Here is a 27,986-nt window from a genome sequence, read left to right on the forward strand (position 1 = left end):
GAGATCAGCAGCCTAAGTCATTAGCTGGATGCATAACTGCAGCCTGCTAATGAAACCCTAATGTTATTTAAAAAAAATATTGTACAACTTATTTACTAGAAAAGATTAGTCACAGCACAAAGCTTGCTCTTCTACATTCCCTACTTCTGGAAACCGTTACTACAGTATTTGCTTTGGGCTGGGCTGTCATCACTGAATGTGATCTGAGAGCGGTGACCGAGGAACCATATAAGGTGCAACCGGAAACAGAATAAACATCGAATTCCATGTCAATTTACCTTCGGAACCTCTACATGAGGCTGCTTTTCACAATCGTTGACTGAACAGTGTTGTCCACGAGTTATATTCATCTAGAGAACGAGTCGTGCACCACCGAAGTTGCACAAGTTTTGTGTTGCCTTTTGGCAGTTGTAATGTCAGTCGGTGCCACACAGTGCTGCTAATGCTTGCACAACACTAACTAGCACCATCAGAGACTCTTGCTGGCAGTATCAGTGGAGGAATCAGTATGGATGCGCTCTTGGTGTTCCTACTGCTGCTGGTCCCACTCCTGCTATGGACCAGCAGCACTTTTGTTTTTTATTTTAAAAAGTGTTTCTACGTGGCCTATATGATGATTTTGGCTGCGATTGCGATTCCGCTTAGTATTCTGAAAAGCGGCGGCAGAGACATCGAAAACATGAGGTAAGTTCCAGGTTGTACAACAACGCGAGCCGTGCATTGCTAGCTAACGTTTGCTCATGGTAATGGAAGATGGCTACAGTAGCTAGATAGCTTGCCAAAGACTGAAATAATGCAACCATAGCATCACTATTTGTTTCTACTTTCAGAAAAGCTATTTGCAGATATTTTCACCTATTCGTTGTTGCATTTTGTAACGGACTGCGAGATGGCTATCCAGCGGTTGGTAAGAAGGCTAGCGAGCTAGCTCCAATGCATTGCCAGATGTGTGGACTTTCTGTACGGTATCATGCGGCTAATGCTAGGTAGCTTGCTAACGTTGTCGTTACATATGGCATTCAGACATGGCCTCAGGGCCCGACATTTTCGTGGATGGAAACCAGATCGAAACATGTATCCAACAGGCGTGTTTTTTTTCTTTGCACAGATGTAAACCAACAACTGCAAAAAAATGCCACTTTAATCCATGCATTGTCATCGATTTTGTGTCTCAAGTCTAAACAGGACCAAGGCAAGATGATGTTTTATTTTATCAGTTGGTTTAATGTCATTGGACACAGTGCATTCCGAATGTATTCAGACCCCTTGACTTTTTCAAAATGTTGTTACATTACAAAAATACATTAAATCGTTTTTTCCCCCCTCATAAATCTACAAACAATACCCCATAATGACAAAGCAAAAACAGACATTTAGACATCTTTACACATTTATTTCAGTTCGTCAAATCAGTTCCTCAAACGTCTTCAATTGACTTATATCCTTATATGAAGTAACTCAGTAAAATCTTAGAAATTGTTGAGTTTTACATATCTGTAAGGTGTAAATCGCAATTCAAATCGCAATTGCAACATTTGGTTCAATATTGTCCAGCCCTACGTGGCAGTGTGGAAATGCAAATGAAAATGTATGAAGTTGAATTGAATAGCAGTCAGAATGGAGAAATATCCATTGAAATAACTTAGAATGTATGTGTTGCCACCAAAGGGTCACGCACTACACCTAAAGAGAATTTGTATTCTAAAACCTAAAATACAGTTACTGTTAAAAAGTGTCTTTTAAATACAGTGATATATTTTGGCCATATCGTCCGGCCCTATCTAGCTTAAACTGATGGATTTTTATTATTATTATGCAGATTAGATTTTCGCGGGGCGTGCACGTAGATTTCAAGGGGTTATTAATATCGAATTATTACTGTGCATGTAAAAGTACTCAATGAGTTACGTTAACTTACAAGGGGTACCAGGTGTTATATCGATGTGCAGTGGTACGAGGTATTTGAGGTAGATCCTGTATGTACATATAACTAGGAATAAAGTGACAGTAACCAGTAGCAGCAGTGTAAGTGGAACAAGGGTCTATGCAGATAGTCGGGTAGCTATTTGGTTAACTACTTAACTAACTATTTAGCAGTCTAATAGCTTGGGGGTAGAAGCTGTTTAGGATCCTGTTGGCTCCAGACTTGGAGCATTGGTACCACTTGCCATACAGTAGCAGAGACAGCAATGTATGACTAGGGTGGCTGGAGTCTTTGTCAATTTTTAGGGCCTTTCTCTGACACTGCCTGGTATAGAGGTCCAGGATGGCAGGGAACTTGGCTCAGGGATGTACTGGCTCGTCCGCACTACCCTCTGTAGCGCCTTGCAGTCAGATGCCATGCAGTTGTGATACTAAGCGGAGATGCAGCCAGTCAACATGCTGTCATTGAAGCAGCTGTAGAACTTTTTGACGATATGAGGGACCATGCAAAATCTTTTCAGCCTCCTAAGGGTGAAGAGGCGTTGTCGTGCCCTCTTCATGAATGTGTTGGTGTGTTTGGACCATGATAGATCCTTAGTGATGTGGACAACGAGGAACTTGAAGCTCTCGAACCGCTCCACTACAGCCCCGTCGACGTGAATGAGGGCGTACTTGGCCCTCCATTTCCTGTAGTCCACGATCGGCTCCTTTGTCTTGCTGATGTTGAGGGAGAGGTTGTTGTCCTGGCACCACACTGCCAGGTCTCTGACCTTCTCCCTATAGACTCTTATCGTTGTCAGTGATCAGGCCTACCACCGTCGTGGGTGAACAGGGAGTACAAGAGGGGATTAAGCACGCACCCCTGAGGAGCGCCCGTGTTGAGGGTCAGCATGGCGGATGTGTTGTTGCCTACCCTCACCACCTGGGGGTGTCCTGTCAGGAAGACCAGGATCCAGTTGGAGAGGGAAGTGTTTAATCCCAGGGTCCTTAGCTTAGTGATGAGCTTGGAGGGCACTGAGCTGTAGTAAATTAACAGCATTCTCACATAGGTGTTATTTATATCTAAGTGGGAAAGGGCAGTGTGGCGTGCAATAGAGATTGCGTAATCTGTGGATCCGTTGGGGCGGTATGTGAGTTGGAGTGGGTCTAGAATGATAGTGTTGATGTGAGCCATGAGCAGCTTTTCAAAACCATTTCATGGCTACAGATGTGAGTGTTAAGGGGCCATAGTCATTTAGACAGGTTACCTTTGCATTCTTGGGCACAGGGACTGTCAGTCAACTGGTCTGCAGGCCAGGAGGATTGGGACATATTTTACTGTGGCTAGTGAGACATGGCCGGTTGGACACAATAAGAGAGGAGTAGGGGTCAGATTGTCCCTCCCATTCATATTCGTGTTTCCGACTGGTTGTAACTTCTCTCTTCCGAAAGGTCCCCTAGAAATCAGTGTATGGCTTCCTCAGCTTTGTGCTGCCTGTTGTCCTTTATGTTAGTGATCACACAACTGGCAGACTGACTTGGTTCAGTGGTCTTGGAATAACAGAACTGTTTCACAGCCAGGTGTGCAGACCAGAAGTATTGGCTGTGGTGTCATGTTGCACCTGGCAGTATTCTCTCTTAACCCAAAGGTTTTCTTGCAGCTGGAGCCTTTTCACAGTCGCCAACAAGTGTGTGTGTTTGCATGCGTGTGAGAGACAGAGAGATTGAGTGTGTGAGGGAGCGTGTGGGAAGAAGTGGAAGATGGAGATCCAGATACACAGTGACACAGACTGAGAGGGGGCAGGCCGTATTAGAAAGAGTTGACTGATTCAACACGAAGGATGACACAGCCTGTCACGGTCATCTACCCTCAAATTGCTAGTGGGAACTGGGACTCCTGAACCAGGTTCACTCTGTGTGAATGACCCTGGTTTACAGCCCCAGGTCAAACACCCACTCAATGCTTAGTGTCTTTGAAAGCCTATAGGTTGGCCATGTTTTCCTGCCAAACTAGTGTCGGTGTGTTGAGCATTATCACATGGCAAAAGGCATTTCTAGCAATTAGTCTAGAATGAGAGACTGTTTTTGTAGAGTCATTTTATTCTCAGCCAGGACAGGGATGGCACTGTCTACATCCCTGTAGGAATGTTGCTGCAAGATTCCAACCTGAATCGTCACATAGGAGTTTTGGGATGGAAACAGATGAGATTTAGACACTGCTCAAGGGGAATGGCTTCTAGATGTCAACGGTACTACAGACCTGTCAGTGTGCTAGTGAACCATGATGTGCTATGTAGTGTATTGCAGTGTGTTGTCAACTCTTTTCTCTGGGTTATGTCAACTGTCTCTCGGACTGCTTAGAATGGAACTTTGGCACGTTTATCTGTTGAAACTGGAACAATGCATTGGGATAGATTTGAGGTCACCCTGACCTTGCTCAATTAATATTTAATTTAAACACTTTGTGAAACACTTAAACAGTAAAGACTTTTGTCGAAGATACTGTTGGCTTTGCTGGTTTTGAAATTGTTCAAAACAAGGGTTAAAATGAGTCTTTTAGAGAGCAGTCATGCAATGACAGGAGGAAGCTGACAACCTAAACGGGATCATTAGAGGATAACCGTTGTGATATGTCAGTTGTTGACATTGCGACTGCAACTGAATTTAAGGCAATTTTCTTCCTCTTTACAACTGCTGTAGTCGAATAAGAGTAGCAGCTTGCCTGTCGATCGAGGCCTTGCACAATCACGCATGCTTTTGCACAAGATTGGACGGTTTTATCGTTGTGATAGTGAGGAGATAGTGTTTTTATTCGGGTTTAAAGATCATATTTTGACATGCAGATCCAGTCTCTAGTTTGCACTCATTGCACTCTACACATTCATTCTTGTGTCTTGAGCGGTGTTGGTCGTATTCTAAACCCACACAGGGAGGGGCCAGTGGAGAGTAAAGTGGACAGTATGTTGAATGCTAGACTGGAGTAAACAGAACCACACACTTCTTCATCCTTTAGGGACAGAGGCTGTAGTCTTCCAGTAATGAAGGCCATCTGTTAGAGAGCATGCGCTGCTAGCCTTGTGTCCCGGACAGATCTGGGAGTTTATGCTATGCCTGCCTTGCCCTCCTCTCTTCAGCATGATTGTTATTGCTTTCCTTACAGAGAGCCTCAGCCTACCTTAAACTAAGATGCATAGTCAGTAATGAGAAAAACAGACATCTCAGGCCAGTCTACTTTGTGTGAAACTAAATTGTATTAGGGTAGAAGTAGACAACATTGTGTTTCTGATTAAATACCATTGCCTATGGTGTAGTACAGGCTATCATTATTCATATGTTATGTAGGGAAGGCTATTTTATAACTGACCCCAACTCTAACAGAACCATTTCTTTCCACTTATTATGGTTGTAAGAACAGCAGACGAGTCTAACCATGCTGTTGTATGTGATGGTGAGTCTAACCATGCTGTTGTATGTGATGGTGAGTCTAACCATGCTGTTGTATGTGATGGTGAGTCTAACCATGCTGTTGTATGTGATGGTGAGTCTAACCATGCTGTTGTATGTGATGGTGAGTCTAACCATGCTGTTGTATGTGATGGTGAGTCTAACCATGCTGTTGTATGTGATGGTGAGTCTAACCATGCTGTTGTATGTGATGGTGAGTCTAACCATGCTGTTGTATGTGATGGTGAGTCTAACCATGCTGTTGTATGTGATGGTGAGTCTAACCATGCAGTTGTATGTGATGGTGAGTCTAACCATGCAGTTGTATGTGATGGTCAGGGTTTCCATTAGCTGGTAATCGCCGGCTTTTGGCTGAAAAATGTAATAAAATGAGAAGGCGATTTGAAATAAAAATTTTGCTGGCCTTAATGACTAGGTGAAAAAAAAAGACCATTTCAAAATAATGCTTTTTATTAATAGATGGAAATGCCACTCAATATAAATACATTTGATCGTCATGCTTATTGGTCTAAAGGTTAATTTAGTGGAATTAAATTGGCCTGTGTGTATTTTCGTTACTCATCATGTATCTTATTTCTCCATCACAACCATCACACGCGCACAGCATACAAATCAGAGCCTATTTTGAGGGAGATTTCTCCTGCAACTCCTCAGCTGGGTGCTACTGGAGGAAAGCATGTGCTTTTATCAGTACGTCACCCACCACTTTACAATGTGAGCTGGAGGAAGTATGCTTTTCGAAAAGCATACTTAATTGTTTAAAACCTGAATGTTTTATTTCATATTATGAGGCATGCCTTGCTTCAAAGTAGCCTATAGGCAGATTCTGACTATGGAGGCAATGATTTCATAAAGACTTCATGGGCAGTGAGTGAGTTTCAAGTTTGGGGAAGCTTACAATTTATCCTACGATTTTCTACCGTTCTGTGTGCCGGTTAGGATTTTCATATGTGCATTTACGTCGAACAGTTTCATTTCAATAATAACATTTTCGTTTCTCAAAATCATTTTCACGTGGTTAATCATAAAAATCTGAATTAAATTGATAAGTCAACTAATGCGAGATCACCAGGTTCTGCCATATGGACACATTGATACACCGTGATCCATTGGCGGCTAAAGAAATGAGCACATGGAACTCATTGTCCATAGGTCAATGCAGCAGTAGACCTATAACTTCCACTGCTCTTTCACACTGAGGATTGGCAATTATCGATGTGGAGATTGTTGGATAGTTTTTTCAAATAGCATAATGTGAGGAACTATACTTTTAATATACACTACATGGTACAAGTATGTGAACACTTACTCATCGAACATCTCATTCTGAAATCTTTGGCATTAATATGGAGTTTGTCCCCCCCCCCCCCTTTGCTGCTGTAACAGCCCCCATTCTTCTGGGAAGGCTTTCCAATAGATGTTGGAACATTGCTGCAGGGACTTGCTTCCATTCAGCCACGAGCGTTAGTGAGGTCGGGCACTGATGTTGGGCGATTAGGCCTGGCTTGCAGTCGGCGTTCCACTTCATCCCAAAGGTTTTCGATGGGGTTAAAGTCAAGGCTCTGTGCAGGCCAGTCAAGTTCTTCCACACCGATCTCAACAAACCGTTTCTGTAATGACCTCGCTTTGTGCACGGGGACATTGTCATGCTGAAACAGGAAAGGGCCTTCCCCAAATTGTTGCCACAAAGTTGGAAGCACAGAATCGTCTAGAATGTCATCGTATGCTGTAGCATTAAGATTTCCCTTCACTGGAACAAAGGGGCCTAGCCTGAACCATGAAAAACAGCCCCAGACCATTATTCCTCCTCCACCAAACTACAGTTGGCAGTATGCATTTGGGCAGATGGCGTTCTCCTGGCATTCGCCAAACCCAGATTTGTCCACCGGACTGGCAGATGGTGAAGCGTGATTCATTACTCCAGAGAACGCGTTTCCACTGCTCCAGAGTCTAATGGCGGTGAGCTTTACACCACTCCAGCCGACGCTTGGCATTGCGCATGGTGATCTTAGGCTTGTGTGCCACGGCTGTTTGGCCATGGAAATCCATATTATGAAGCTCCCAATGAACAGTTCTTGTGCTGACGATGCTTCCAGAGGCAGTCTGTAGTGAGTGCACTCGGCGGTCCTGTTCTGTGAGCTTGTGTGGCCTACCACCTTGCGGCTGAGCCGTTGTTGCTCCTAGATGTTTCCACTTCATAATAACAGCACTTAGTTGACCGGGGCAGCTCTAGCAATGCAGACATTTTACAAACTGACTTGTTCGATAGGTGGCATCCTATGACGGTGCCACGTTGAAAGTCACTGAACTCTTCAGAATGGGCCATTCTACTGCCAATGTTTTCCTATGGAGACTGCTTGGCTGTGTGCTCGATTCAGCAACGGGTGTGGCTGAAATAGCCAAATCCACTAATTTCAAGGGGTGTTCAAATACATACACAAAATGTGTATTTGTAGTGTAACTAGCCTACTCATTATGGTTAGGAGGTAGTTAGTCTGCTCACCTGGTGAACATGGACTGAGCAGAACTGATGCTCTGAAACACTGCCGTTTAATGTTTTGTTTCTAGTCACACCGTTTGACACTGAAATGGTTTTCAAATAAAGATTGAATTGATTATTATTGTTGTTCCTTCCTTGGTTTCCAGGGTGATCCGTGCTCTGGTTCATCACGTGAAATACTTCCTGGGTCTGAGGTTTGACGTGAGCGGCTTGGAACATCTGCAGACAGAGGGACCCTACGTCATCATCTCCAACCACCAGAGCTCCCTGGACGTACTGGGTAGGAGACCCACACGGACGAATGAACGGACCGACACACACACACAGATGCAAGCTTACGCGTGCACACACACACAGTTTTGAATAGGATCGAGGCGTTTCCCTGATCTCTCTGAGTCTCTTCCTTCTTGTATTGAATGCAAACACTGGGTTTCTCCCTTCTCACTAACTCAACTTTACCCTCCATAGCTCACTTCCTAAGGGAATCTTCTAGTAATGGTTTGAGTGCTGCCAGTCACAGAGCACTCTATTCTGAGGGAGGAGGCTAGTGGGTATGATATGCATGGTTTCAGTGGGCGAAGACTGACAACTGTCATTTGGTATACCATCACACAAGCTCCGATCACTGACATGGCTGTCTAATTCTAAACCCAACAGCGACTGTGTAGCTTAACTCTAGGGCTAGACTGGTGCAATCAACAGCACTATTTTAAGATGGTGTATTTTGTAAATAATGTGGTTACGAATGTTTAACATTAGAGAAAGGCATGGATCAATATAAACTGCATTATGCTTGGCACCAGAGGATTGTGCAGCACTAGCCTTAATTAGTGCCTTGAGGCTGACTGGCTGTATTTAGTTATTGAATGCAGAATGTGTTATGCATTTTCACATCAAAATTGATCATCTTTGGTATCCCCTCATGGGAGATTTTGTTTACATTGTAAAGGTCTTTGAATGAAATGTCTATTCAGAGAGTTGGTCAGTCATTCTTTCCCACTATGCTGGTCAGTGAGCAGAGGAGAGGAATTCTTAGTATGTCTCCCACTTGGATTCTCATAGGGCCTAGGTTGTGTTCCGTGTGTGTGGGGGGGTGTTCACTTTAACAACTGGCTGGAGTAGTCAGTGTGTATCTATCTTGGTGGTGACTGAGTGATATGAGCTGGCTGCAAGCCAGGAGACTGACAGCAGGAATGAAAGGGAGGGGGAGCGTGTGGGAGGGAGAAAGAGAGGAGGTGATTGTGTCTGACAGGGGGAGGGAGAGGAGTGTGACAGTGAAGGAGAGAGGTGCTTCATTAGAGCTGAGAACACACCGCAGGAGGCTGATCTAGGGTCGGAGTTACCATACCAACCTTCCATAATAGATAATCTACTGCTCCACCTGCTGATCCCAATCCTCATGAACAACCCCGACCTTCTGTCCCTAGCTTCCCTCCTCATGAACAACCCCGACCTTCTGTCCCTAGCTTCCCTCCTCATGAACAACCCCGACCTTCTGTTCCTAGCTTCGCACCCCATGAACAACCCCGACCTTCTGTCCATAGCTTCCCTCCTCATGAACAACCCCGACCTTCTGTCCCTAGCTTCCCTCCTCATGAACAACCCCGACCTTCTGTCCCTAGCTTCCCTCCTCATGAACAACCCCGACCTTCTGTCCCTAGCTTCCCTCCTCATGAACAACCCCGACCTTCTGTCCCTAGCTTCGCACCCCATGAACAACCCCGACCTTCTGTCCATAGCTTCCCTCCTCATGAACAACCCCGACCTTCTGTCCCTAGCTTCCCTCCTCATGAACAACCTCAGCCTTCTGTGACTAGCTTCCCTCCTCATGAACAACCTTGACCTTCTGTCCCTAGCTTCGCTCCCCATGAACAATCCCGGCCTTTTGCCTCTAGCTTCTCTCTCTGCTCCTGGCCTCAAAGAGCACTTAATCTGGCAGTTGTTAAAATAATTGTTTTGATTGACACCTGTCTCAGTGGACTAATCCATTGTGTAGGCCACAAGATTGGCTCACCAGTAGTACAGTTACCGTTAATTCCCATAATTTCTTATTACAATGTTTGTTTGGTTACCGGAACTTCTGTTAATGCATTCAATTTATTATTATTATTATTATTATTATTAGTCTTTTACAGTTGTCATTTTCAGAGTGGACACGTTGTTTGCAGAGCACACAACCTAGGCTACACAAGTTTTATTTCATTCCATTTACGAGTTGTCAGTTTGAGTTGTTTTGTTTTGGAGCGCTCCTCTCAATGTTGAGTAAGGACACACACCTGATTATGCGCAGAAGTAGGCCTATGTATGCAAATGTATGTTTATAGATGTGCCCATTTGGGGATCTGATAGTATTTCTGAGTGTCTTGACTCACCACCACTAATGAGCTGTGGCGCTTCTCAAAGTAATTTCATCTTCACATCAAACGGCAAGTAAACAAAGTCTGTTTTTACATCCATTGAGAATGACAATTGTTCCTCAATGTAGCCAATTTTAACCTTTCCAGCTCTCTCCCTTTCGATAACCCCTCGGGGTGAAAGGGGAAAAGAAAGTCCTGCTCTGATCTGGTGGAAAGTCATAAGGGGCGTACTTGTTTACTTCTTATCCCTTGTGCTAATAGCCTACAGCTGTGTCTGTCTGGATCTCACTGGCTCTGGAAACTCTGAGGGTCCAGAATATTCTATACAATGCTGCAAGTTTGTTAGTGCAAGCTTGTGGCTGGACCAATTTGATAGTTAATACAATTTTTCATGTTCCTTGTAGACAGGCCATGCCTAGCCAATGTGATTTATTTTTATCAGGATATTTTCTACCTGTAGGCTGCATTGTTTTTATTTGTTGGCTTTATATAGGCAATCTTTCATAGGCAATAAGTTACTTTTAGATAGAATTTGTATTAATCACATGACAATGATTTTGAGATACAAAGACTTTATTATAAAATAAATGAAACTGTTCCACAAATGTTCACATGAAAATCATAACTGGCACACAGATCGATAGAAATGGTAAGCAGGGATGCAAACTAGTCATCTTTTCGGTGAAATTTGCCGTTTTGAATCCAAATTTGGTGACCTACGTGCATTGTGTAGATCCGATGAGAAACGTTTGGGAGGGGGGCTTTGGATCACTGCTGGCTGTAAGCGAACGAGTGATGCGCGTGCGTAAGCGAACGAGTGATGCGCGTGCGTAAGCGAACGAGTGATGCGCGTGCGTAAGCGAACGAGTGATGCGCGTGCGTAAGCGAACGAGTGATGCGCGTGCGTAAGCGAACGAGTGATGCGCGTGCGTAAGCGAACGAGTGATGCGCGTGCGTAAGCGAACGAGTGATGCGCGTGCGTAAGCGATACTGTCTGTATCTAAGGCTCAGCCAATCGTTCATATAACAGAATGCAGCGCGCGACTGAAGAGAAGAGACAACCACTTTGCTAATTACAGAATCAGCGAGCGCTCTGGAAAGACAGCAGTCGGGTGTAAAATCAGTTTGCCGAACGATAACGAAGAGGTAGGTGAGAAGCCTGACCAAGTAGACGGGGTGATGAAGCGTACTTCATGAGCTGTAACCGAAAAACAACTGGTATTTGGAAAGTTTGAGGTGAGGGAGAAAGTGTGGTGGAACAAGTATTGTTAGCATTAAGTATCTTGCTATAGAAGCTGGACCAAATTCTCCGTTAGCTAGCCAGAGAAATGTTGAGCAACATCAAGTAATTAAGTTTATTGTGTAAAATTTAGCTGGCTAATAAAGTCCGACAGCTAGCTGGCTAACGTTACAATATCAGATGAGCTAACGTTAGTAACCTAACCAATTTGCTATAGTATTAACGTTAACTGGTATACAACTCCTTGCCGTTCCTCACGTTTTAACGCGTTAGTTGCTTACTGCCTGGACCCTGGCAATCAAATCAAATATATTTATATAGCCCTTCTTACATCAGCTGATATCTCAAAGTGCTGTACAGAAACCCAGCCTAGAACCCCAAACAGCAAGCAATGCAGGTGTAGAAGCACGGTGGCTAGGAAAAACGGTGTAAAATGTTAACTAGCTAACGAACTAATGTTTTCCCTCTACAGTATGTGGTTAATTTTCAGAATGAGGTCATTTTCAATATAGTGGATAAAAAGTGGTATGCCAGGTGTGTACTCTGCCTGAAAGAGATCAATTATGCCAACAAAGGGTATCATGCTCTGCTGGCACATTGTAGACAGATGTCCACAGGCAGAAAGTGTACAATGTAATAACCTGCAGTGTAGCTCAAAGGTATTGCTTTTGTTGTGTTGAACTTGAAAGTAACACTTTTTTGTGATTTGAGGGGGATTATTACATTTGTACTCTGTGAAAGTTATTTTTGCATACATGTAGCCTTGTGCACTTGATCGACGTCTATAGTTGCCACTATAATAGAGCAAAAGTGGAATGCCTGTTTGTTTCATTCTATTTCTGCTTTTAAGATGTTTTTTTCCCAAATGTGATATTTAGGTGTGTGGGGTCACAAACATTCTATTATAAAGGCTGTCATGGCTAACTGCAATATTAGTGTACTGTTTTTTGTTTTTTTGTCAAGACTTGAGTGTCATTTTTCGTAAAATCTAGGCAACAAATAACATTTGCTTTTGTTAAAAAAAAATGTAAGCTGCGAGTTAGGTTCACATTAACCACTTTTTATGTTACACACAGAGACTGATCATGTAGATCATATTATTTGTTTAATTAGTTAAAACCTGTGATTTGTTTGCATGTTTCAGTGCAAAAAAAAGTGTCACCTTTTGGGCCCTCACCAGTTTGCATCCCTGGGTAAGAAAAATTGCCATTCCAAATGGAAAAGGTTGCCGACCCCTAGTGTAGCCTATTAGCGGCCACTTCAGTAGCCTAATGACAGAATCTGCGAAGGCCAGAAGCAGCTGGAGGAAGTGGCTAGGGAACAGGTTTTTTTCTTCTGGTTAAGCTATCTTGATTTACATTTACATTTTAGTCATTTAGCAGACTCTCTTATCCAGAGCGACTTACAGTAGTGAATGCATACATTTCATACATTTTTTTCCCCCGTACTGGTCCCCCGTGGGAATCGAACACACAACCCTAGCGTTGCAAACACCATGCTCTACCAACTGAGCCACACGCCTCCCTCTTGAGTCCTTTGTGTCTGATTTAAATAATTAAGTCTGCTTAAAGCATCAGACAAGCTCAGTAGTGTAGTTGATTTAATTAAAACGCATAGGGTGTGTCTACATATCAAAAAATACAAGTAAAATTTTGGACCAGTCGAAGGAACAGACGACTCTTGGTCGACCAAGATTTTTTTTTTTTCTCTCACTACAAGGCATGGCGACTTGACCCAGTACCAAACTCCAGACCAATCAAATGCAAAACGTTACTGATTACATCAGCCACCTCAAACAAATACAGGGCTCTACAGTGTGACCATTTTACTCGACTATGTGCCTAAATATTTTTGCTGTGCGACCTGAAATTGTGATTTAGGAGCACCATTCTAGCTTTAAAGGGTAGGTAGCATGAGTTTTTACTCGCCAATGTAACACGGTGTGGTCAAATACGTAGTGACTTACACGATCTGGTTACCTATAAGTACAAACATAGTTATGTTTTGGGGTTATTACATATTTGTAAACTTTTTTACGGATCACTTCTAAACTACCCACAATGCACTATTTCTCAGTCGTATGGAGGATCTATTGTGGCTACATAGTTCGTAGGCTAGCTTGGTAGCTAGCTCAAGCTGGCTTACGTTAGCCACACCTCATGCTATTCATGACTTTGTAGCTGTTATCTAGTGGGAACCCGTTAGAATGGCAGGCTCTGGTGCTTTCTTGCCGTGAGCTCAAAATGTAAGAGAATCATGCCTGCTTTCTCTTTGTGTAGTACCTCGTATGTTTTCCTTTTTGTTTTAACTTTTCGACATGTTCTCTGTGAAGTAGGCTATGGGAGTTGTGTACATTTTTCTACCTTGGCTTGGTGCTAGCGCACTGAATAAATAAAACACCGAAATTTAGTTATAAGAAAAGCACAAACATTAAAATTCCCATTACAGCATGTTTGTGCAACGGTATCTTATCAGAGAGAAATAGGCGAAGCATTAATATGTTGTCTGACTAGCTAGCTACATGAAGTAAGGGTCACCTGGAAACACTGACCAACACTTTGGTTCCTACCCTGTCAATAATTCCTCCCTGGTTTAATCATTGGTCCTGCCCACGATATTCCAACTATAAATTAGAATAATCATATTTACAACAGATCACCAATTAACTAGGAATTTATATTTTTTTGCCAACATCATAATGTGTGGAAATTGATTGAAAATGCTGAATATTATTTTTGTTTGGAGTTAGATTGAAAAGTATAAATGGAGAAAGCCCCATTGATCATTTGTGTTGCCACCCTAGGGTCAGGAACAACTCGTAAAGCATATTTAGAACTTTTATTATTCAGAAACATAAAATACTGTCACATGTCAAACATTTTGTTCATATTGCCCAGCCCTACTACCTACCCTTTAATATTTCAAATGTTTCATTGTGCTCCTAATTTCTTTGTCTACATTTTTCAACTTAGGCTCACACGTGCTCCTTGTAAAAAAGGTCAGTGTACAGTCGTGGCCAAAAGTTTTGAATGACAAAAATCGAAATTTCAGTCTGCTGCCTCAGTTTGTATGATGGCAATTTGCATATACTCCAGAATGTTATGAAGAGTGAGCAGATGAATTGCAATTAATTGCCATGCAAATGAACTGAATCCCCCCCCCCCAAAAAAAAACATTTCCACTGCATTTCAGCCCTGCCACAAAAGGACCAGCTGACATGTCACTGATTTCTCTCGTTAACACAGGTGTGAGTGTTGACGAGGACAAGGCTGGAAATCACTCTGTCATGCTGATGGAGTTCGAATAACAGACTGGAAGCTTCAAAAGGAGGGTGGTGCTTGGAATCATTGTTCTTCCTCTGCCAACCATGGTTACCTGCAAGGAAACACGTGCCGTCATCATTGATGTGCACAAAAAGGGCTTCACAAGCAAGGATATTGCTGCCAGAAAGATTGCACCTAAATTAACCACTTATCGGATCATCAAGAACTTCAAGGAGAGCGGTTCAATTGTTGTGAAGAAAGCTTCAGGGCGCCTAAGAAAGTCCAGCAAGTGCCAGGACCGTCTCCCGCAGCTGAAGCAACTTTAGGATCGGGACACCACCAGTACAGAGCTTGCTCAGGAATGGCAGCAGGCAGGTGTGGGTGCATCTGCATGCACAGTGAGGCAATGATTTTTGGAGGACGGCCTGGTGTCAAGAAGGGCAGCAAAGAAGCCACTTTTTTCTCCAGGAAAAACATCAGGGACAGACTGATATTCTGCAAAAGGTACAGGGATTGGACTGCTGAGGACTGGGGTAAAGTCATTTTCTCTGATGAATCCCCTTTACGATTGTTTGGTGCATCCGGAAAAAAGCTTGTCCGGAGAAGACAAGGTGAGCGCTACCATCATTCCTGTGTCCTGCCAACAGTAAAGCATCCTGAGACCATTCATGTGTGGGGTTGCTTCTCAGCCAAGGGAGTGGGCTCACTCACAATTTTGCCTAAGAACACAGCCATGAATAAAGAATGGTACCAACACATCCTCTGAGAGCAACTTCTCCCAACCATCCAGGAACAGTTTGGTGATGAACAATGCCTTTTCCAGCATGATGGAGCACCTTGCCACAAGGCAAAAGTGATAACTAAGTGGCTCGGGGAACAAAACATGTGATATTTTGGATCCATGGCCAGGAAACTCCCCAGACCTTAATCCCATTGAGAACTTGTGGTCAATCCTCAAGAGGTGGGTGGACAAACAAAACCCCACAAATTCTGACAAACTCCAAGCATTGATTATGCAAGAATGGACTGCCATCAGTCAGGATGTGGCCCAGAAGTTAATTGACAGCATGCCAGGGCGGATTGCAGAAGTCTTGAAAAAGAAAGGTCAACACTGCAAATATTGACTCTTTGCATCAACTTCATGTAATTGTCAATAAAAGCCTTTGACACTTATGAAATGCTTGTAATTATACTTCATTATTCCATAGTAACGTCTAACAAAAATATCTAAAGACACTGAAGCAGCAAACTTTGTGAAAAATAATACTTGTGTCATTCTCAAGTTTTGGCCACGACTGTAGAGCCCTGCAAATAGATGACATATTAACCGTGCCTTCGTAAGGCCAGTGTGAGATAAGATGGCCGAAAGGCCAAAGCTCATCCCAGATAGGTGAGAGAACACCATTCAAGGTCAGAAATTTCCTCACAATAATAATCAGACCACTGTGCATTAAAGGGTGACGTCGAATGATCAGACCACTGACTCAACAGTGGTAGGCCTGATTACCAACAACAGCAGGGCTCTCCAGAGGGTGGCGCAGTCAGCCTAACACATCACCAGGGCCACACTGCCTGTCCTCCAGGACATCTATAGCCACAGGAAGGCAAAGAAGATCAAGGACCTCAGCCACTCGAACCACGTCTTGTTCACCAGCTACCATTCAGAAGGCGGACAGTACAGGTGCATCAAAGCTGGGACCGAAAGACTGTAAAACAGCTTCCATCTCCAGGCCATCAGACTGTTAAATAGTCACCACTAGCCGGCCTCCGCCCAGTACCCTGCCCTGAACTTAGTCACTGTTACTAGCTGGCTACCACCGGTACTCTACTCTGCACCTTAGACTGCTGCCCCTATGTCCATAGTCATTGAACACTGGTAACTTTAATGTTAACATACTGTTTTAACCACTTCAGAAAGTATTCATACCCCTTGACTTCTTCCACATTTTGTATTACAGCCTGAATTCCAAATGGATTAAAAAAATAATTATTTCAGCCATCTGCACACTACCCCATAATGACAAAGTGAATACAGAAATATCTCATTTGCATAAGTATCGACACCCCGGAGTCAATGCTTTGTAGAAGCACCTTCGGCAGCGACTACAGCTTTGAGTCGTCTTGGGTATGTCTATCATCTTTGCACATCTGGATTTCCTTGCAGATTTTGTCAAGCTCTGTTACGTTATATGGGGTGATTAGCAATCTTGAAGTCTTTCCACAGATTTTTAATAAAATTCAAGTCTGGGTTTTGGCTGGGCCACTCAAGGACTTTCACATTCTTGTTCTGAAGCCATTCCAGCATTGCTTTGGCTGTGTTGCTTGGGGTCATTGTCCTGTTGGAATGCAAATCTTGGCCCCAGTCTAAGGTCGTTTGCACTATGTAACAGGTTCTCATCTATGATTTGGCTGGATCTTCATTATTGCCTCTGGCCTTACCAGTCTCCCAGTCCCTGCTGCTGAAAAGCATCCACATAGCATGATGCTGCCACTACCACGCTTCATGGTTTTCTCCAGACATTGTGCTTTGCATTCAGGCCAAAGAGTTATATTTTTGTCTCATAAGACCACAGGCTTTTTTGCCTTATCTTTCGTGCTGTCGTGTCTTTTTCTCTGGAGTGGCTTCTGTCTGGCCACTCTCCCATAAAGTCCAGATTTGTGAAGTGCTGTAGAGACTGTTGTCCTTCTGGCAGGTTCTCCCATCTCAGCCAAGCAGCTCTGTAGTTCTGTCATTGGGTTCTTGGTCACCTCCCTGACCAAGGTCCTTCTTGCCCGGTTACTCAGTTTGGTCTGAAGGCCAGCTCTAGGCGCACTCTACCGGGGTCGCGTTAACGCAGAATTCAGTTTTTTTCACGCATAAGAAATAATATTGCTGCATTTTGTAAACGCAGATCTAAAATGCTTCTTGTGATTTCTGCTTGGCATTAGACACATTTTGTGCTTCAGTTGCACTTTTGCACTCCGATGAGAATTCACGAACAGGCAGACAGCACTCACATCAAAGTTCACTTTTTTTTGTGGAGAACGTTAGTTGCGCGTCCCTGATCACTAACTTGAATTCTAACATAAAATGCATGTGAAATGGTTTAAAATGCAGATTTTTTTTATTTTTTAAGATCTGCATTTTGAAAATGCTCTAGAAATGTGTATACCCTTCCCCAGATATGCATCATTACAATTCTATCTCGTAGATCTGCGGACAGTTCCCTGCACTTCATGGTATAGTGCATGTCAGAGCAGAAACTATCAACTGTGGGACCTTATATAGATGGGTATGTTTCTTTCTAATTCATGTCCGAGCAATTGAATTGGCCACAAGTGGTTCTCAAGGATGATCAAAGGAAATTGGATGCACCTGAACTCAATTTGGAGTGTCATATCAAGGTGTGGGAGAACTTAACTAAGTTAGATTTCTATATTTCATTTTCAAAAAAGTGTTTTTGTCACTTTCATTATATGGTATTGTGTGTAGATGGGTGAGATTTAAAACATATTTTATACATTTTTAATTCAGGCTGTAAAACAACAATGTGGATTAAGTCAAGGGGTATGAATACTTTCTGAAGGCACTGTATACACTGTATTCTAGTCAAGGCTCATCCTATATAACTACTGTTGTACACACCTTTTCAATTCATATTCTGTCTATACACACACCATCATACAGCGCATTTGGAAAGTATTCAGACCCCTTGACTTTTTCCACACTTCATGTTACAGCCTTATTCTAAAATGGATTAAATAAAATGTTTTCCTCAACAATCTACACACAATACCCCATAATGACAAAGCAAAAACAGGTTTTTATAAAGTTTTGCAAATGTATTAAGTAAACATATTTTTATTGGGTCACAACGGCAATACAATCATAAAAATAAAATATTACCCTTTTACATTTAATTATTAGTAATTTTTTTTGTAACTTAAACACCCCCATTCCAAACATGCCCCGATGTTGGACAATCCACAATATATAAAGTACCAGTCAAAAGTTTGGGCACACCTACTCATTCAAGGGTTTTTCCTTATTTTTCCTGTTTTCTACATTGTAGAATAGTAGTGAAGACATCAAAACGATGAAATAACACATATGGAATCATGTAGTAACCAAAAAAGTGTTAAACAAATCAAAATATATTTGAGATCCTTCAAAGTAGCCACCTTTTGCCTTGACAGCTTTGCACACTCTTGGCATTTTCTCAACCAGCTTCACCTGGATTGCTTTTACAACCATCTTGAAGTAGTTCTTACATATGCTGAGCACTTGTTGGCTGCTTTTCCTTCAACTCATCCCAAACCTACTTGATTGGGTTTGATCTCTGCCTCATGGTTGCCATGAAAAACCTTTGAATGAGTAGGTGTCCAAACTTTTGACTGGTACTGTATGTGAACATCAGATCCATATCTGTATTCCCAGTCATGTGAAATCCATAGACTAAGGCCTAATGAATTTATTTCAATTGACTGATTTCTTTATATGAACTGTGTAACTCAGTAAATTGAAATTGTTGCATTTATGTTCGGTGTACATATTTGTATACCATGGCATTGTTGAATACTTTTTTCAGATTTGCTTGAAGTACATTCTAGAGCGTGCACTATTTTCCTATAACACATAGTATATCAAACACGGAATAATTGAATGGCAGTAGTTCATTGTCACCGGCAAGTGTACACATTTCTGGGGCAAATGTGACATGGCTATATTTTAACAGTCTGGAATATGTAAGGAATAATCAACAAGGGGCTATGCGTCCTCTGGAAAATAATGCAACTCTGTGGATGGTTAGTTCCACTCCGGTAGTGCGTTGTGGAACAAACCTTCTACGTTGTTCACCATTTTCCATAAAACACACATCCGCTCATTGATAATCCCTTACATATTCCAGACTCTGACATTGCTCCTTCCGATGTTTCTTAATTTCTTTTTATTTTGGAGATTTGTTTGTATTCTTGGGTGTTACTGCACTGTTGAAGATGGAAACATAAGCATTTCACTGCACCTTTTGATGTGTACACGACCAATAACATTTAGATTAATTTGTTTTAAAGGCCCAAGTCTAATAATCAGACCACTGTGCATTAAAGGCCTAACATGGAACCCAAACCGGCTGCGCACGTGCGCAATCGTGCATACATTTATTTTGTCCCCCTACACAACGCAATCACGACACGCAGGTTAAAATATCAAAACAAACTCTGAACCAGTTACATTTAATTTGGGGACAGGACGAAAAGCATTAAACATGTACGGCAATTTAGCAATTTAGCTTGCACTTGCTAGCTAATTTGTCCTATTTAGCTAGCTTGCTGTTGCCAGCTAATTTGTCCTGGGATATGAACATTGAGTTGTTATTTTACCTGAAATGCACAAGGTCCTCTACTCCGACAATTAATCCACACCCAAAACGGTCAACCGAATCGTTTCTAGTCATCTCTCCTCCTTCCAGGCTTTTTCTTCTTTGAACTTATATGGTGATTGGCATCTAAACTTTCATAGTATTGCCACGACGACCGGCAACACAGTTCGTCTTTCAATCACCCACGTGGGTATAACCAATGAGATGGCGCGTGGGTACCTGCTTCAATAAACCAATGAGGAGATGGGAGAGGCAGGACTTGCAGTGCGATCTGCGTCAGAAAGGACTTATATTTTAGCCCTTGGCAACGCAGATGCTTGCGAGCAGTGTGGGTGCAATAATTGAATAACACAGATTTCTACATTTATTTTGCAACGCTCGCGTGTAGTCAGGGTATTAGTCTCATTACAAATCATTCAGTGGTGTCAATTAAATCGTTGTGCAAAACCGTTAATTCAGTTACATGCATGGTTGGTTCTTGAGTTTTAGATTCAACCCCACATGATGATTTCATACAGATGAAATATCCCAGCAATCAGATCTAAAAGGTCCTTGAATGCTTCATTTACACAGGCAGCCCAATTTTGATATTTATTCACTAATTGGTCTTTTGACCAATCAAAACACATCTTTTCACATCCGCTCTTTTTCAGTGCTGATCTGAGTGTTCCGAAGACTAATTAGTGAAAAAATATTGGGCTGCCTGACAGATCTAATAGGCTAGATCCTATCCATTAACAGATCCTTTCAAATATCATGTTCTCCCTCAGGTCTAATGGAGATCCTACCAGATCCTGTAACAGATCCTTTCCATTCCCCAGGTCTAATGGAGGTCCTCCCAGATCGCTGCACCATGGTTGCCAAGAAGGAGCTGGTGTACGCTGGCACTGTGGGCATCGTGTGCTGGCTGGGCGGCATCGTCTTCATCAACCGCAAGAAGACAAGAGACGCCAAGAGTGTCATGGCCGACGCTGCCAAGACCATGCTGGATGACCAGGTAATTCAACAGGACTAACCAATTGGACCCGGATTAATTCGGAAACTCGTGCTGTGCTCTGGAGCCTTCCAATCTAATGACTAACTCCATTCTGAAAGCCCAATAATGTATGATTGGTAATGATGTCAGGGAGTGACATACTGTTAGATCATAAGACTTTGAACAACAAATTAATTTCATTCCCAAGCCAGTATATCCTGAAACTTAACCCAAGTTTGAATACTTGATGTTTTTGTCTATGCTTATTTCTGGTTTAGTGTCTAGAACTATCTCCACCACTGATATTTAAATACTGTTTCCATGCTTCCGCATAGGCCTCACCTTTGACCCCTAACCTTTGCCCCCTGTAGATCCGTCTGTGGGTGTTCCCGGAGGGTACGCGGAACCAGAGGGGCGACCTGCTGCCCTTCAAGAAGGGAGCCTTCCACCTGGCAGTGCAAGCGCAAGTGAGCCACAGGGCCGTGTGTGTTTGAGTGTGTGCGTGCATGCCTCTATTCCGGTGTTCACAAGGGGGACCTAACAACCGAGCATGGATACTGACTGAACACCATGAATTGCAGAGGACATTTTCACTACCTTTGGCATAGATGGAAGACAAAGAGAGCTAGAGTAAGAGGGACTGAGAGAAGCAAAGACCGAGGGAGCAATACAGTGGGAGAGAGGGCGCCTAATGGAAAGGGTTTCTAAAGTTATAGATGGAGGGCGATATAGGATGAGTGTTGGGGAGAGTGAAAGACTGAGGGAGGGAAATGGATGGAATAAATGTAAAGAACGTTACATGAAACAGAGCCAGACAGACACCGCAGGTTCACTCCAGGTTATGAGGTGTCGAAGTGTGTGTGTTTATTGTAGTTTGTCTGTGTAGCCTGTATTCAATGTAGGCCTTGTGCGCCTGCATGCTCAAAGGTTGTGTGTAGATGTGTATCAGTGGATAGATCTGAGAAACAGATGGAACACAGTAACCAAGACCTGCTGGTCCATATTAACTAACACAGAAATATCTGAGGAATCTCTGGTCTACAGAAGGGTCAACACAAAACACTCATCCGTATAGTAGATCTCTGCAGAATGGTGTATATTTGTGTTTCCCATATCATTAACACATGACTGTTGTGCTCCAATGCAGAGCTAACGATATCTCTAGGTCTGCCGCTGGAGGAGATGGTGCATGTGCGTGCGTGCCCATAGATATGTGTACAGACAGTCTGTGTAGGCCAGTCAGCCATGCATGTCTTTGTCTGTGTGTTCATGTTTGTCTTGCCTGAGGGAGGGAAGCATCCTTAAAGTAGATTATACTTGTTGGTTTGATCTTGGAAAAAAGAATGGTATTTTGGTACCCTGGGCTTAAATCGAATGTCGAACGAACTGTCATGGTAATTCCTTTTCTTGCTTCTCTCTCTCTTTCTTTCTTGCTTCTGTCTCTGTTTCAGGCTCCTATCATTCCCATCGTGTTCTCCTCCTACAGTAACTTCTACCTACGGAAAGAAAAGCAGTTCAACTCGGGTACAGATGTTTGTAGTTCATATTGAAAGGGGTTATCCACAGCTACTCTTGACATTAATGGCTCATGATATTATTTATAGAAAGAAGTTGTCTTTTGCGTCCATGCAGACAAGATGAGGGTTGTTGTGATGTTTATGATGATATTGATGTTTACGCTATGCTCTAACAAGGGACCATCACACTGAAGATCCTTCCGAAGATTGAGACGAAGGGCATGACGTCAGACGACGTGGCCGACCTCTCCGACAAGTCCTACGACCTTATGCGCTCCGTCTTCCTGGACATCTCTGGCTCTGCCCCCGTAACCCAGAGCAACGGGCCCTCCTTGCACCACTAAACATGAACAACCTCCCTCCTCATTTTCCTGTCCGAGACACCAAACTCTTCCCCTCTTCTCTCCCCTCCACATCGTCCCAGCTCCCTACCTACCTACTTACAAATTAAGTCAAATATATTGGCACCCTCGCACTTTTACAATGGTGCAGAATGTTCTGTTTTCTCTTTTCAAAACTGGTTGAATGGCTATGTCTTACCCTTAAGACACCTGCAACTTACCACGGGTGAGAGAAATGACACCGTAAACAAGATAATTGCTTCCAACCAACCAAATTAATTTTTTATAATTTAGTCCAGGCAATATTTTTAACTTAAGTGAAAAATCTCAATTTTAGAAGAAAAAAAATGTATTGGTCCTGTGCAGTTGTAAATCAAACAAATACATGTGTGTACACCAAATGTTTTTTAAATGTCAACTTATCTTAAAAGACATAGTGAAGGGTGCCAATATATTTGAGTGTATCTCTACCAGGACAGAACGCACACACCGGGTCTACGTCATGAAGTTTTCTGATGTTGGCCTGGTCCAGTTTGGTTCCTGGTCTGACCCAGCCAGTACATTCCAGCCCTGACCTCTCACTGCAGCAGCTCTGTTTGATCTGCAGGTTAGAATGGTATGGATGTGATGTGGGTTCATCATGCATTCCTTTTGGATAGCTCTGTTGTCCACCATTTTGTTTTGTTTATCTGTTTTTAAGTGGCTTTATGGTTGTCTGATTTTATGGCAGTAGTTGTGCTTTCGCTTGTTTCCCTCTCCCTTCCTCCGGCTTGACTTTAGATTTTCGTAAATGTCACCAGTGGATATTTATACCTTCTTCTGGTGCTGCCTAATCTTTTTTCTTAATGTGCTCTCAGACACACACAACCACCCGGCTTTAACATGCACACACAACAGTTCCCCCTGCCCAACACCACATCCCACCCAACCCCAGTGAATCCTCCCCTGTTCTGCATTCCAGCCTATTGTCTCTGAAGAAGAGGGGGAACAGGGGCTCTGGAGGACCAGGGGGTCTGGAGGGGAGGTGGAGGGCAACAGAGGAACGAGACCAGATCAACAGTAGTTGACTTAGGGACTTGTTCCTTATGTGTCTCAGTGGAATCCACTCTATATTGTTACTTACTTACATGCATACCAACCACACTGGCTTCTCAACCACTTTATCACAATAGCTCAATGATATACTGTACCATGCTTGATATACTGTACCATGATATAATGTACCACGCCAAACACCAAGGGATACAACGAAGACAAGAACCATCCTCAGTGAATTCATGGACTTTACTGGACTTATCAGTTTCCAAATGTTGTGCATTTTTGGTGTACTACACAGATTTTCTTCATTTTTATTTTCTATCCACCTAAGAAATAAGATGCATGTAACAGAGCAAAATGTTTGTTTTTTTTCAGCTGTGTTCTATATTTCTCTTTATTTATATCTACATCATATGGTCTTGTTATTTTTTTTTTATGTGACTTTTATGTCTTAAAGTTCTGTTCTTCGTGCATGGAGAACCTATTTAAGATGTATAAAAGGCGATTTTATGAAGTGCAATGTCCAACTGTTCAATCTAAACTGCTCCAAAGTGCAAGAGTTCTAGGATGTATTCATTACATCTTGCAACGGAAACCGTTTTAAGAGCCAAACAAAGCAAATGGAGCAAACTGAATGAAACAGGGAGGGGCCTACTTGAATTTGTCCAACAGGAACTCTGTTTTTTGTTGGAAAAAGTGTGCTAGTGCTTTAAAAGTAACACATTGGGAAGTGATCTAGATGTAACACGGGTACAGTACAAAGTGTTCTAATGAGGGGATTGTTTTAAATGTAACCCTGTGCTCTGTTAGTGATTGATCGGTTTTACGGTTTCCAATGAAAAGTCTGGAGTCCTTGCTGCACTGCGGAGACGATGGTATCGTGATGATATCAGGAGGCTTAACCACATCAAACGAGATCAGATTTCAGATGTTAAGTTTTGTTTTAATGTTGAGTTTTTACTAACTACTAATAAACCCTGCTTGTCCCAACCTACACCCCAAAAACACATCTCAGAAGAGGTGAAATGTGAATCAAATTCTCCTCAAACTGAACACCAACCTGTATTTTGGTAACCATCATGATAGCAGTCCCCATAGTTAAGTAACATATACCCTGATATGTTGTACAATTATTTTTTTCCCCAGTAAATTATCAAATGCTAAAACAATTGCTGCATCCTTTCACCACAGTAACATTTATTAGCTAAGTCTTGTGCGTTCTTTGCTTGGCCAAATGTTCCTTATTGTTACATGATAACTATACTGAACTAAAATATAAGTGCAACATGCAACTATTTTAAAGATTTTACTGAATTACAGTTCATAGAAGGAAATTCATTTATGGCGTTCACATGACTGGGCAGGGGCACGGCCATGGTTGGGCCTGGGAGGGCATAGGCCCACCCACTTGGGTGCAAGGCCCAGTCAGTCAGAATCAGTTTTTCCCCACAAAAGGGCTTTATTACAGACAGAAATACTCCTCAGCACCCCTGCGATCCCACAGGTGAGGAAGCCGGATGTGGAGGGCCTGAGCTGTTGTGGTTACACATAGTCTGCAGTTGTGAGCCAGTTGTACGTACTGCCAAATTCTCTAAATTGACATTGGAGGTGGCTTATGGTAGAGAAATTAACATTCAATTCTCTGGCAAGAGCTCTGTTGGACGTTCCTGCAGTCAGCATGCTAATTGCGCGTTTCCTCAACTTGACACATCTGTGGTATCGTGTTGTGTGACAACTGCACATTTTAGTGGCCTTTTATTGTCCCCAGCACAAGGTGTGCCTGTGTAATGATCATGCTGTTTAATTAGCTTCTTGATATGCCACACCTGTCACGTGGATAAATTACCATGACAATTTAGAAATGCTCACTAATAGGGATGTAAACAAATTTGTGCTCAAAATTTGAGAGACATAAGCTTTTTGTGCCAATGGAACATTTCTGGGATATTTTATTTCAGTTCATGACACATTGGACCAACACTTTGCATGTTACATTTATATTCAGTATAGAAGGGCTGCTGTCAGTGGTTACCTTAGCTTTATACTTGATGAACCGGTGCTTTTCCTATTATAGGGGAATGGGGAAGAGGAGGGATACACGCATAGACATCTCCTATCAATACATACTGTGGTTTTCTGACCAATTATGATACCCAAAACTGAGAATATTAAATTTGATGATTTTATCGATGGATGGTGTATGATATGTAGAACTGACTGTGGGGAAAAGGCGTGGTCTATTTTTAAAGGAAGCGAGGAATTGGCTGAATGTTTTTGGCCTTGTATTCAAGGTAGTAATAATCAAAGTTGGGATTGTGAAGTTTGTAAACTTGTGAGAGGTTTTATATTTTGTAATTAATAGACATAACTGGAATGACATACTTTTAATGTATGGCAACGCAGCTTCTTATTATAATTTGTATCCAGATCTTGACATTTTTAATATTCACTGCCTTTACATTACAGTTGGCTAAAATGAAGTCGCTTGCAGCTTTTTGCCTGTCAAAAACACCGGTCTGAGAATGTATTTCAGGATTATTTGTGTACTACTTATTGCATTTAACTCTTTATTTTTCAATCTTTTTAATTTTAAGTATAACTTATTTCAATGGAATTATGTTTTGCATACAGTCTGTTTCTGACACAAAGAAATGTCAATGATTAATTGTTTTTATTTAAAATTAAGGTAAAGTAATTGTACACTTAATTTTATCTCCAGCATTTTTCTTTGTTGTGCACCCAAACTTCCTGAGGAACAGTGTTGAGGATCAATCAATTTAAATTCAGTCAATCCAAAAAAAACATCTACTTCAATTATCCTCAGTGCTTCTCAGATTTTTTTTTACCGGAAATTAGAATTTCAGTTTACTTCCTGAATTGACTGAATTGAAAAATGGAATTGATTAACTCCAACCCTGTTGAGGCGCTCATGCTGTAGAAGTGAAAACATCTATGCTTTGTCTGGTAATAACCCTGTATACGAGGCCTCTTCATAGTCGATTGTCTACAGTAGCTTTACCGGCACCTGCTGGGCTTTTGGCTTACTTGGTTCCGAGGAGTAAATCAGCTCAAGGCTCGGGCTTTCCTCATCTTTATGTTCTTGAAGGCCAGTACCACCATGTACGGAATATACATACGCCAGTCAGTCTGAATACATCAAATAAATCTGTGACATTCATTTTTGTTAATAGAAGTATATATTAACAATAGTAAGCCTTTCATGGTTTTTGTTATCTTAAAATGCAGTGGTGTCTTTTTAAAAATCTTAGAGGTTTGAATGTTCATCAAAGATGCTACCAAATGTATACTGTCATTGATTTTTAGACCATGGTCAATAGTTAGCCTATTGATTATTTTCATGATGTTTTGTAGCTTAACTTTCTAGTGTGTCAGCTAAAAACGTCATATGTTAACTCAACAGGCTCTGCAGCACTACTTTGGGAGCCTGGTTGGTTGATCTGGCTGTTTACAAAATTATATTTAAGATATTGGAGAAAGATTTAAAGTATTCTAAATATGAATAAAGCACTTTTCATGTTGAGTTTGTGTGGTTATATTTAAAAAGAACAAATCTTATCAAAATATTCTATGAATTTCACCAAAGCAATTAAAGTGTAATCTGTTGGCTTTAGATGACTATGAACCATTGAGCTGGCCAAGGCGTCTGTCTTACGACATCCTGCTGAGCTGTCTGTGTGGCCTAGACGTACACACACGACAACATATAAGCCCATTGTAGTATCTGGTTAATATCGATGTGTTTCTTGATTTCACAGAAATATTGATTAAACATGTTTGATGAATTGTTTGGAAAATAATAAATGTCATTTTGTTTCTTAAGGAGCTGTTGTAGTGCTTTATTGCTGTGTGTTTGCTAGCAGTGGAGACCCAGGCTTTGCAGATGGGATTTGGACCCCGTGTGACTGTTTCTTAACTCTCCATAGAATTGAAATCGGCAACGAGTAATGTGTTCAAATGAGATCTCTTGTTCTTCCACGTGGAGCACACACACAAATCTTCTACCAGA

The 27,986-nt window shown here is 42.1% G+C and overlaps 1 protein-coding gene across 1 annotated transcript; it reads left to right on the plus strand.

The window, feature by feature from the left end:
• The first annotated feature begins 229 nt into the window (after nucleotides 1-229).
• agpat2 (1-acylglycerol-3-phosphate O-acyltransferase 2 (lysophosphatidic acid acyltransferase, beta)) lies at nucleotides 230-27,799 on the plus strand. Its single transcript, XM_014139607.3, has 6 exons — nucleotides 230-684; nucleotides 8,014-8,147; nucleotides 20,909-21,084; nucleotides 21,435-21,530; nucleotides 22,515-22,587; nucleotides 22,758-27,799. The coding sequence occupies exons 1-6, from the start codon at nucleotides 509-511 to the stop codon at nucleotides 22,922-22,924; spliced, it is 822 nt and encodes a 273-aa protein (XP_013995082.1). The 5' UTR covers nucleotides 230-508; the 3' UTR covers nucleotides 22,925-27,799.
• Nucleotides 27,800-27,986: the final 187 nt, after the last annotated feature.

The sequence above is a fragment of the Salmo salar genome, chromosome 01, assembly GCF_965601325.2.
Source record: "Salmo salar chromosome 01, fSalSal1, whole genome shotgun sequence".
In the NCBI taxonomy this organism is placed as follows: domain Eukaryota; kingdom Metazoa; phylum Chordata; class Actinopteri; order Salmoniformes; family Salmonidae; genus Salmo; species Salmo salar.

Coding starts and splice junctions, on each gene's coding strand:
- agpat2 (XM_014139607.3), top strand. CDS start 509: ATGGATGCGCTCTTGGTGTTCCTACTGCTGCTGGTCCCACTCCTGCTA. Junction 21,531..22,514: donor ACCTGGCAGTGCAAGCGCAA/GTGAGCCACAGG, acceptor TCTCTGTTTCAG/GCTCCTATCATTCCCATCGT. Junction 22,588..22,757: donor AGAAAAGCAGTTCAACTCGG/GTACAGATGTTT, acceptor TGCTCTAACAAG/GGACCATCACACTGAAGATC.